Genomic DNA, 12,711 nt, shown 5'->3' with positions numbered 1-12,711 from the left:
TGACGTCATCAGGCTTTCGAACGTCCGTTAAATGTTTGACTAAAACGTTTTGTAGCACGCGGTGGTATATGCTGCTTTGCGCGCAACGAATGCCGCACTTTCAAAAAAAGTCGCTAGGAACAGCGGAGATCCCAAAAAGTAAACAAAAGTAAAAGTCTAATATCTTGAAAACCGGTGAATATTTTCGATGAAATTTGGTAGATATTCGTTTTTGCTCTTTCTGAACCGAGCGACATCACTTTCATGCCAATTCATTAACTTTTTTGAAGGTGGGAGGGTCCCTTTAACATAAGTTTTGAGTTGAGATAGCCAATCTGGGGTCCCTGGCTTACAATTGCCGGTTCGGGCACTTAGGTACAACATCGAGAAATGTTTCAATTCCGAGATATTCAATTTGAAAGTCTGCAATTTTTAGACTCTAGGGGTCTAATACACTTGAATGCCCCTCAGAATTTGTGGGGATGGTCCTTCTAAGTCAGATCTGAGTAACCAGAACTAATTTAGACAAAGCGCTGCCCCGCAGTACTCTAGCCCTATTCGTTCCCGAGTTGTGCGCCGATCTGTTAGAAGCATCGAAATAGGCGAAATTTGACCTTTTGTGACCTCTGATGACCTGATTTCTGACCTGATCTAAAATTATCAAAAAACAATATTTTGTAGACGCTCTTTCAAATGTCGCTTACCGCTTGTTGCAATGTGGCTGAAACCGTGCCAGAAGTGATTTTGTCGACGAAAGCTTCAAAATCGCAAGTGTGCATTAATCCCATGCATAATTCACTACAAGTTGGAACAGCCGACGGAGTAGCAGCCTCAAGCTTGCTTGCACCATGGGTAGGTACCGCATTCTCCTATTTTTTATCTCTCTCCTCTCCTTTTCTCTTCTCTCCTCTCCTCTCCTCTCCTCTCTTTCCTCACCTCTCCTCTCCCCTCCCCTCCTCTTCTCTCCTCTCTTCTCTTACTTCCCCTCTCCCCTCCCCTTCCGCCCCTCCTCTCCCTCTCTCTCTCTTTCTCTCGCCTTCATTCCCCTCCCTCTCTCTCTCTCTCTCTCTCTCTCTCTCTCTCTCTCTCTCTCTCTCTCTCTCTCTCTCTCTCTCTCTCTCTCTCTCTCTCTCTCTCTCTCTCTCTATTCCCTCCTCGCTCCCTCTCTGCCTCCCCACTATCCCCGCCGCTTGCCCGCGCGGGGGGAGTACCCGCAGACTACCCGTGAGTCACAGCTGCGCCACTATTTGAGCGTCCGGAGCACGATGTGGGCTGAGCAGTTCCTCACGACTGGTGGCGCTGGTAGGTCGCAGTCGCACAGCGGCAGTATTCCGTGTAGATTTGATTGCTGTGCTTTTCTACGAATTGTGGCGACTCGAGAGGACGTTGACTTGACCTGAAGCAATTGCATTTGTACCGGAGACATTCGTTGTAACGGGCTCGGTTTCTGACCAGACAGGAATCCAGACACAGGTACGGTTTTTGACGGGAGTTAGTCGTTGAGACGGGCAGTTTAATATCCGCCGTGGTTCAGATGGAGGGCGCAGCGACCGAAGTCGGCCGTCGGGGCGCGGAGCGGCGGGGTGACGGTCCGCAGCCGGGGCCGGCCACGGCGCCGGTGGACGTGGCTATGGCGGCCGTCTGGGCCGTGGTGCACGGCTACCTGAATGTGCTGCTGCGCGGCCGGCCGCTGGCCGAGCGGCTGCCGGCCAACAGCGGCGGCCGGCCGGTGGCGCGCCTGCTGCTGCTCTGTCCCAGCGACGGCCGGCTGCCGGACGACGTCGGCGCCCTGCACCCGCGGCTGGCCCCGGCCGGCCGCGCCGCTGAGGTGCTGGCCTCCGTGGCCGGCGCCCGCAGCCGGCCGATGGGCGGCCACCCGGTGTTCCTGCTGCGCCCGGCCGACGGCGCAGGGGACGGGGACGGCGCCCTGCTGCTGGCCGTGGAGGCCGTCTCCGTACTGCGCACCCTGCACGCCATCCAGGAGGCGATGGCGCTGAGCGGCCGCCGACGGCTGGACATGCGCTACATAGTGCGCCAGTTCACGCACTGTCTGTCTGAGACGCTGCGGCGCCACCGGGCGCTGTCCGACTGGGTGCGGGTGGTGGTGTACGACCCGGGCCAGCCGGCCGAGCAGAGTCTGCTGCCGGCGCTGCTGGCAGCCGCCGGCGCCGACTCGTCACCAGCAGCCGTCTCTCCGCCCCCCTCTCCGCCGGGCGCGCCGCTGCCGGTCGGCGTGGGCGTCTACCTGGCCTGGAGCTTCTTTCACGGCTACCTGGCGCTGGTGGCACGCCGGCGGGACGTGTCCGGCGAGCTGGCGGCGCTGGCCGCCGAGCGCCGGCTGCCGCTGCCGCTGCACAGGCTGGTGCAGCTGTGTCCGCTGGCGGCCGGCTGGACCGACACCACGGCCGACGACCTGCCGGCGCTCGACGACCAGCTGCAGCCGGTGCACGACGTGCGCGGCCGCGAGGCGGGCGTGCCGGCGCTGGCCGGCAGGAGCTACGGCAACTTCTCCATCTACCGGCGCCGGCCGGACGGCGCCTGCTTCGCGCTGGAGCTGGCCACGCCACTGCGCACGCTCAGTCTGGGTGTAGCCAGCGAGGGCGTGCCGCCGGAGGTCTACTGCAGGGAGGCACGTGCCTTCACCGAGGAACTGCGCGCGCTGCTGCAAGAAAACCCGCTGGTCGCAGCCAACTTCGCCGTGCTGGAAGTCGAGGAACTGTCCCAAATCCACCAGAAGCTCGCCAGTATAGCCTGAACGGGGTGCCACTCGTAAATGTCTCAGAGATCTCCGGGAAGTAGAAGACAAGTAAAGAGTGACTACTTTCATCATACTTTGGTGTTATGATGCGAGGTCGTACGTACTACGTATCATACATGCTGCGTAATGCTGTCTTGTTCCAATGTACTGCACAAGTGCACATAATTGTTACCCTAGTCACTACCCTAGTCTGGAACACAGTTTTCAAGCGTGCTAATCGCGTCTCAGCACCTCCCAGCCCCTCCCATATGCGAGTATGTTGGGAGCGGAAATATGCCATGTATGGGAGGTACTGGGGCGCGATTTGCACGCTTGAAAACTGTTCCAGCCTCAGCCGATGCTGAGGTATTATGGTGTGGTCACATGCCAGACCTCGACATAGCACATGACACGCAGGCGCGTAATGAACGTCAAATTCAATTAAATTTTGACGGCCACACTGTAATAGTTTGTGCGTGAGTTATTGCATGTATGACTGTTGTGTCACTTATCTATGCTTTCTTATACCTATTTATGTTTTCATGTGTGCTGCGAGGGGTGTGGTGATTCGCCACCACATCCGCTATGATTTTATTTATAATAGTCAAAAGTAGGTAGATGCGCACTTAGTTGACATGCTATTTAGATGGAGAGATATTTGCTTGCTTTTCGCCTTCTCAAGAAATGTTAACGTTGTGTTTGTTACTGTGTGCACAATACATGAGGCGATAGTCTCCCTTCACTTTGAATCTGGATCCTTCTGCGTCAGTAGCGGCAGAACACCACTCACCAGTAATTAAGGGGGGGGGGGGCACTGCCGACTTTTGATCCCATTCTTTCCATGCGACGCCCATAGGGCTAATGTTAAAATGCCGAAATCAAAGGGGGGCACGGTGCCCCGGTGCCCTCCCCGTTCCGTCGCCTGTGTTCTGCGTTCACCTGTGGTGACCACAATACGGCTGTGGCTGTCAGTCACACTGCTGTGGCTGTCAGTCACAGTGTTGTGCCAGTCTGTCACAGTGCTGGGGCTGTCAGTCACACTGCTGTGCCAGTCTGTCACACTGCTGCCACTGGTCGGGATCACGCCAAGACGGAACCAGTGTCGGATCGCCTCAGGATAGATGAGCCATATCTCGGATAAAAGCATAGTTCGGGGGAGAGCATCTTGATATGATTTGCTATTCCGATAAATTACGGGATATGTCCCTTGACCAATTATGAATATCAACTGTTTATATTGTCGTTGATGAAATACCAGATCATAATTGGACGGATCGCTCCAATATTACCACAAATCAGTCAGCCTCAACAGCACGCGTTTTTCTCGTAGCGTGTACCAGGGTGTGGGCTTTTCTATTCTTACCTCGGTACCAATGATATCTGCAATGTGGGAGATGAGGTAGAATTCATGGACGCAGCCAATGAAACATAAGATTCGACATTGAACATATTCCATGCAGACTGTCGATTTTGGAATGGTGCCATCGTTGGTAAAACACAATTGTATTTCATGTGTACAGAGAACTGGGGCGGAAATATCAAGTTTAAGGGATCAAGGTGTTAGAGCAAATGTGTGTCGTTTAGGTACATTTACACATCGGGCCGTTGGGATGGGAGGCCTCCTACGGGCTACTTTATCGTCATGCCGTCTTCTCGTCTCATTCAAATGCTTCTTAAAGCTGTCTGAAGTAAATGGAAACCGAGACTTGCTAATGCATAACCGACTAATTGCCCATTTGTAAATACCTTAACTCGATTTTGACGGTTACCTTCTATGCTACCTAAAGGTAATCATAAAAAATAAAAGCAGCTTGGTTACTCAAAGCTTCTGATAGCCTTAGCCCTGAACAACAAAGGTTTACCTACAATCTCCAAATTGTATATTTCCAGCGTATTTGAAAAAAAAAATGCTTGCAGGATGCTCATACATATGAGTGTGAAAGTGCATGCAATAAAATGGGTGCGGTCTGGGTGACCGGACCTGGGCTAGGGTGTGGTCTGCTTTTTATTTCGAAGTCACTGACGTTTTCATGAAATTCTTATAAGGGCATGAAAAACGAGTGAGTCACATGAGGTGATTTCATTGGTATTGCTTCTGGTTCATTGCTTCTGGTAAATGACCTGGTGAACGGTTAGCAGATTTTGATAATTTTTACGCGCCGCTTCGTGTCCCTCCCCTTTGATCAACTAGCGCTTATCTGATTTTGATCATTTCTGCTGGTGCGCAGTCATCGACACTGGTCGTTGTTCAATAAGAGACGCCTTGCCTAGATGAGTGGCAGTATAGGGTTCTTAACCTGCAGCTGGCGCTGTCTGTTCCACAGGCCTATCACCCCGGTCAGGCGTTTTTGAGCACGCTCTGGGGATGTCGCTGCTCAACTTGCGCAAAGGCAAGTCAGAAGTGACGGGGTATGCCCACTGCAGAGGTGCCGCCTCCGCCGTCACCGTGCCGGTCCCAGTGGACGGCCGTCGCGACTTCCCAGTGCCCGGTCCCCTCCCACCCTTTTTTGTGACATGGTATTTCTAGGTGAAAAGGGTAACAATATTTAGCGAAACAGTATGGCGTAGAGGCATAAACGGGCGTCGCAAAGAAACAAATGTCGCTCAAACAACGGACATTTTTTGTATTAGACTTCGTTATCTGACGAGGCTTAGGTTATCGATGCAAAAACCAATGGGCCAAATCTTTCTTTTAGTATCTGCCTTGGCCTTTAAGATCACGAAGCCATAGTTAGGGTTGTTATACGGCTCTACGGTCCGGCGGTATGACTGTTCGACGACCCGCGATGACCCGCGTTCAGTTGGCCCGGCTTACTGTTACATTTATTTATTTCATTTATTATTTCAGCTGCACCATTACCAGAAGCCAAAACATAGTCCAAGGCTGTGACTATGAAATTGAATACCTGTATTTGTCCATTCCATCTTTAAGCCGAAATATTAACTCAAACCATACGCTAACGGTCCATCGAAAACCTGTCTTCATACCTGAAATACATATAATGCTGCAGTGAAATATACGTGCGATTATTTGACGAGTACCAATTACCATACCATATGAGGTAACCACCACAACCTTTATTTGCGATTTTTACATCAAAGCCTTTAATTAATTACGAGCATCGCTCTTTTCCCCAGTACCTATCTTTGTTGATCGCCACTGATTCCCGTTATCGGTGCTGATTGTTGTCACAAATTGAACATAGATGCTCTGATAAAATGGTGCTGCTTCAGCTGAGCCCCCCTGCACCATAGTCTAAATATTTACGTCTTACACTCACTGTTGGTTCAAAGAGGCTCTCACCAGAGAACTTTCGATTCTTCGTGTGCTCTAAAATCGCAGGCATGTCGAGTTGTCTCTGTTTGAAATGTCAGGAGGCTTCAAGAAGATCGCGAAGCTCACACACCACCTCGTTGTTCTTTTCCACGGCAGACCACTGTGAACGTTGTGAGTACCTTCTGTGCCGGATTCCCTCCCCGCACCCGGCATGCCTTGTTCGGAGCTCGGCACCAGCGTTTTGTCGGTGTTGTGGGCACCAGTGTCTGTCCCCACCGCGCGACACCAGCGGCTGCAGTGTGACTGTGACGTGACATTGCTGTGTGTGTCCTGGCATTGCAGCACCTCCGCTCTCCTTGCATTACAGTCTGCACAATAGTATAGATGGTTCGCGTCTGGGTAAACGTTACACATTGTTTGTCATCATTGGCCTCGTGAAGCTGTATCATTTTAATTGTTTGTAGAGCGACGCTTTTTGTGCTGATTCCGGACCATTTCAACCATGAAACTCTGTACGGGCAACTCGTTGATGGTTGCTTTAAAACTTCTCACCGTTAGGTTTTCTTGCCTTGCTTTGTGTAATAGGTACGTACACTTATTTAGGGCGTGACATTCAGCCATTAGATCACTATAGATCGGTGCAGGCGATCTTGCCTTCAACACAAATTGCAAGTCTGGCGGCTGCACCGGTTGCAATTCATGCATGGGGACGTTAAAACGCCCCATGCCATTCCATTTCTCCGTGGTGCGGGAGCGCGGGAAACAACCTTTAGAAAAAAATCACTTCTGCTTGCCGTTAATCGTCCGAAAGTTAAGCTGGGAGTTTTTTTTTTTTTTTTGCTTTTGGCAAGAGGCTACGAGGCTAACTAGTACCGTTACCAACGGTTGTTGGCGCTTACCATCTTGTTCCAAGCCTTTTTCCTGGAACTTTCAGGAATGCGCCTGTAGTTGCCCTTGACCTTTGAGCACATTTCGGTAAATGCCTAGCCCGATGACCGTCGGGATTCCTTTTGGCCGTTTGACTGCGGTGACGGCGGTGACGGGGCGCCGTTCCACTGCACGGGTCGATCGGCGGTCACGGCCGGACCGAACCAGACCGGATCCGCTCGATCGGCGCCGATCACGACACGTCCGTGCGCCGCCGCAGGGTCGATGGACGGCCGCAGGGGTCGCCGTGGACGCCACTAACCTACCGGTGTCTGTGGAACTCTGAGGCAGAGATCCCGCGGACATCCGACAGCCAGCCTGTGACCAAATGGTGTCTGCAGATCTAACTCAGAGACACAGATTTACCGCACCCTGCCGGCCGGTGTGGAGCTCTGACAGATTCTGCGGACGCCCAACAGCCTACCCGGTCAGCCTTCGTATTACTCTACGGAAATCAACAGTCCACATACTACAGAGATCGCAACTCTCTAGACCGTACAGTTTCAGAATGGCGACCCAGCGATTCTGGCGATTCATCGAATTACATAGGGTAATTGTGCTAGGGTAAAAAGGAAAACTTATCAGCAGCAGCTTCTAAAACCTTTGGATAAGAATCGTGAGTAAACAGTGACATTTCCCGTCAAGTACGCAGAAGACAGGTGGGCCAGGCCAGTCAACAGTAAACTTAGCTATACCTATCGATTGGACACCAACGTGTTACGGGCACAGTTGGCTAGGCATCAGTGGCTCCAGGCGCAGTTCACGGTCCCTAGCCTCAGTCCCTGGCCACTCCCGCACGCTCGCTGTCGTGTCGTGACGGTGTAGTGCGGGTAGTTGTAACGCCACAGCGTCTCCGCACCGCCGGGCGGCTCGAACACGTGAGTACACCTGCACCGTATACCGTGCGCCCGTTTGAGTGCGACTGCACTGTATCTGTCTGTGTGTTTCAGGGCGGGCCCAGTCTGACGGACATCATTCGGTACCAGGAGGCTCGCCGGCGCGATGCCGGTCTGCAGAACGGTCCGGCGGCGCGGCGCGGCCTGGGCACCGGTCGGCGCCGTGACGAGCGTGTGCGCACCCCGCCGGCAGTGGCCGGCAGAAAACACTACCGCGTCCAGACCGAGCCCTACCTGGAGGAGGTGAGTGGACACTACACAGCATACACTACACACCACTCCAAACACTACCGCGTCCAGACCGAGCCCTACCTGGAGGAGGTGAGTAGACACTACACACTACACACTACACACCATTCCAAACACTACCGCGTCCAGACCGAGCCCTACCTGGAGGAGGTGAGTGGACACTACACAGTACACACTACACACTACACAGTATACAGTACACAGTAAACACCATTTCGAACACTACCGTGTCTAGACGGTGGTGTCGGGCCCGGTGCACGCGGTAGGTGATGTCATCCCTTCCTCCCGGGCTGCGGTGCAGGCCACTCCCGAATTACCACTGGTGCCGCCGCCTCTGCGGCCATGTGGGAGCGGTGCTTCTGAGTCATCCTTGATCAGCACCGGTCCGCGGCTCCATTGAACAGGCATGATGTGCATTTCGCACACGGTACACCAAGCTTATGTGCATCATGTCATGCATTGTTTTTTAAGCATTAGATGCATTCTGCACATTATATAAATGGTCATAGACTACTGTGTTACTGTACTTAGATATATGTAGAGTAATGTTCGAAATGGTAAACAATCGTATCACTTTGAGCTACACTTGTACTTGCTGTAATCACCTCATAAACGGATCATAACCACTTCGCGGTTAGAAATCAATTTCTAACAATGGTTGAAAATATGTGTCTTTTACTCCTATTGGACCTTTTTCTCTTCCCTCTCCTCGCTCAATCGCCAAGTGCCCAGGATAACTGGTAGAACAAGTGGCCCCACACCTGACCTCCCTCCCTTACATCGCGTGGACATGTTGTATAGGACTCCGCCGACATGCCAATTACGATGAACAGCGTGGCCACGCGAGCGCCAGACAGCATCAATATTCTCATTAGCGTGTGGCGAGCGGTGGGGCCGTCACGTCCCCTCCCCGGGCCCGGCGCCGCTCCTGTCGGTCGTCGGGGTGTTACCGTCGGCTGAGGCGGACTTTCGGGGGCACGCGACTGACCTGTGCATCTGTCCCCGCCTGCCTGACCGAACCCATGGCCTGCTGCCGACCGCGCTGCGGTCTCCGATCAGTTGTCATCACACAGTCTCATTGTCACGCGCGTTGTCTCTGACTCACTGTGCCACCATTGTTGAAAAACACCTGTAAGGTCTCTGGCTGCCACCGGAAGGTGCTTTCCCATCGATCGTGTTTGTTTATTGATGTCATGTGTAATAGTCAATACCAGCGCGAGGACTGTCCGGGGCACGGCGGATACATAAATCACTGCGGTCGACGGCCTCGTTCCCCCGATTTAGGCTGGCGCGGCCATAAGGTGCATGCCGTGCCCGGCGGCTGTTTCCTGAGTCGGTCCCGCCGCCCATATCGGTCGCTCCTGGTCACGAGTCACAGCGGCGCCAAATGTCGCGCCATGTCGCACACTACCCGGCGGTAACGCTGTGATTTTTAGTAACGTTAAAGTCATTCATCGCAAATTTAGGTAGGTACATACATATATCTATAGTCACCGTGCATACATACAGCTTTGTCACTAATGAAATTTTTATCAATTAGTTTTGTCTTTCTTCAACAAGTGATGTAGCGGTGTGGTGTCTGATGCTGATCTCTCCCCCGGTCTCAAATAGTTCAGCGGGATAAGCGCGGTAGGTACTCCCTCCGTGCATTATAATTGATATTGCTCCCGCGCTGATAACTCTTAGCTACTGGATATTTTACCGGCAATGTGTGCTCGGTCCGCAGATCCGCGACCGGCGCGTGGAGGCGGACCGGGCCGTGCAGACTGACCCGCTGCTCGACCGGCCCAGCACGCCCCTCTTCGTGCCGTCCAAGACCGGCGCCGACGTGGCCACGCAGATCTATGAGGGCGACGTGAGTACCGGCACTCTGCACCCCTGATGCTGACCCCTCCCCCCCCCCCGCTCGGTCGGCAACCCCGGCGCGGTGCCGAGCGATGACGCATCCACAGGCACCGGGCCTTGGGGCGTGTCGCATGGGCAGCCGTTTGAATGGGCTGTGGGAATACCCGTCTCGGCTGGTGGATGAATAGCGTTTCTCCGGCTGAGCTGGAGGCGGCGCCGGGGGTTCCCAGGCGGTGGCGGCTCCAGCCGCCGCCTGGCACCGACCCCGAGAGGCAGTGACTCATCCTGCGTGCCGGGCCGCTGCGCGGTGGGCCGGAATGGCGGCCGACGCGGGGTGGGGGATGGGTGAAAGCGAGGCTAGCGCGGGTGCTTCAGCATGGGGCTGGCGCCGAGTCGGCCGGGACCGTCTGAGTTCTGACTCTCCTCTCGGTAGTCCCACGCCCGTAAATAGCCGGGTGTTTCCTTTTTCTAACCAAGGAGAGGCGCTGCCCGGAGAATACCCATTACCCAATGGCGTCATTGAAAATGGTTCATATACTACCTCATTCCGGACAGTTGGCTGCTTGTTCAGTGGTATCCGCCTTGTGATTCATGGGTTTAGCGTTCGCACTTCGCAGCCGGTCGCCCGTTGATATTTTTGACCCGATCTAGGTTTGTAAGTTGTAGGTTTAAGGTTATAACTAGATTGTAGGTTGTAAGTTAGGTTAAATCAGGTAAGGTAAGGTTTGTTTCGGTTTGGCTTGGTTAGAAAGAAGCATCTCCGGGTACAGCGCCTCTCCTTGGTTGCAAAAACGAAACACGCGACCGGTGACCCCCGAAATGGGGTCAGTCGGAGCCAGCCTGCGAATTCGGGACACTGCTGGGGATATCCCCATTCAGGAGAGCTCAGACCAGAGTCCTGACCTATTGACCTGGCCCGAGGAGCGAGGCAGCGCATATTGCACGCATTAGTTATTGCAGTGACTAACCCGCCCGGTTTCTTGTGCACTCAGCACAGTGCCACGCTCAAAATGCGGCACACATCTGGCTTACAGGTCCAGTCCGTATGACTCGCACCGCAGGAATTTTGTTTAGACAGATGACATCAGTTCGATCATGAGTGAAACTTTTTGGTCATTGAATGTGACATTTTATTTTGCAATTGAACAGTTCATGGTCCGCTCGACAGAAATCATTTGATGACAACATAGTTACAGTGTAGGAACACTGAACTGCAGACACATGCATTGTGCAATGCATGGATCCGCGAAAATGGATCTGGTGTCTGCTCCCACGGATCCTGATCTCGGATCCGGCAGGATGACAGATACAACTCTTGAATTTATCGAGAGATCCATAGGGATTATAGATCCAAGTCTAATTTTTTGTTTGAGATCCGCCATCCAGTGAGATCATAGATCCTCAAGTTATGATTTGTCAACACAGAAAAAAATCACTTGTCGCAACTCACAAATTTTATGTGATTGCAGGTCATAATCCATAGTTTTGTGGCACCTATTGACATATAAATACTTGGAAACCTGGTTTCAAATGTTGTGCATGGTGGGATCTACTCAGATCATAGATCCATGTTCTTGGTTTCTCTTCAGGTTCTATGAGATCATAGATACAGGATATTTTTTTCACGCCGGATCCGGTAAGCTCATAGATCCTAGCCTGCAGTTTGCTTCAAGATCCACTGAGATCATATGTAGATCCATGCACATATCTGCTGAACAGTATCAGACGCCTTTCTTGATGATGGCAAAGTCCCATAACTGAGCGACCCGTGCAAATTACCTTTACACATTTTATAGGACAAAGTCGTGTGGACAGCAAAGGTGTCATTCAAGTAGGTAACTACTTACATACAATATGCTGACTAATTCCAAGTCGCGCGACTGTACGTTTTGCTGGAAATAATCCCCGGTATTTTGGCGAATATCCACTGATGGTGACTGGTGACACGTACATACATACACGGCGGCGGCGGCGGGTCGCGGCGGGTCGCCGTGTACCCGCGTGTCGTCCGGCGGCGCCATGGTATATCGATCGACGGACACCCCTGTTCCCGGGCCCGTGGCGGCCGGACCAGCGCGTGTACTGTGCACTGAGCAGGGTCGGCACGGCGGCGGAGCGGCGGCCGCCCGTCGGCTCCCGTGCTCCGTGATGGAGTACCGTGCCAATGCCGCTGCGACTGGCATTGATGGCCGGGCATCACATACCCGGTGGCATTACGGTGGCCCGGAAGCTTTTATGGAGGCTTTGAGCGACAGGCTGAGCGAAATAGGACTGCAAAGAAATATATAAGTGCATCTCGATTCGGGTCGTTTTGTCTGACATTGGCCCACAGGTAGCGTTTGAGATCAAGCGGATAAGACAAGCTGCAGGAAACGCTATCAGTGTTCGCCATTATCCCACCCTCAGATTTTTCCTTAAAATTTATATAGATGAGGCATTCCTAATTTCACCTTATAATTTTTCATGAATTTTTCAAAACTCAAACTTCGAATCGCCTGGACAAGTCGATTTTGTTTTGTGAAATCTCATTTTATGAGGATGCCACGTCACCCCTGGGCTTGGTGTATACCCCGCCCGCTCCACCTACAGACCCCCTATGATGAGTGATATGATGAGTGATGAGTGAGTGATAGTGCAGGACTCGTCGGGCGCCGGCGGGGCGGGGTCCCTGTGGAGTCACTGTCGAGGTCTAACCGCATCCCTCCCTGGGCCGCGCCCGTCCCCGTCCCCGCCGAGTGTCACGCGGCAGACACGAGCCGCTTCCTGCCTCCTCCTCCCGTCCCGGTCCGTCCGGGGGGGGG

The 12,711-nt window shown here is 53.1% G+C and overlaps 1 protein-coding gene across 4 annotated transcripts in view; it reads left to right on the top strand.

Moving 5' to 3' along the window:
* The window catches only part of LOC122393170, a 45,125-nt gene that overhangs the window by 18,924 nt on the left and 13,490 nt on the right, over nt 1-12,711 (top strand). For all 4 annotated transcript variants that reach the window (XM_043388925.1, XM_043388923.1, XM_043388924.1 and 1 more), the window contains 2 exons: nt 7,871-8,059; nt 9,792-9,920. In XM_043388925.1, coding sequence (XP_043244860.1) covers nt 7,871-8,059; nt 9,792-9,920 — 318 coding nt within the window. The remainder of the gene's footprint in view (nt 1-7,870; nt 8,060-9,791; nt 9,921-12,711) is intronic.

This window comes from Amphibalanus amphitrite, unplaced genomic scaffold (assembly GCF_019059575.1).
Source record: "Amphibalanus amphitrite isolate SeventyFive unplaced genomic scaffold, NRLGWU_Aamphi_draft 000520F_arrow, whole genome shotgun sequence".
Classification (NCBI taxonomy): domain Eukaryota; kingdom Metazoa; phylum Arthropoda; class Thecostraca; order Balanomorpha; family Balanidae; genus Amphibalanus; species Amphibalanus amphitrite.
Note: the sequence above shows the minus strand (reverse complement) of the source record. Positions and strands in the feature narration are given on the sequence as shown.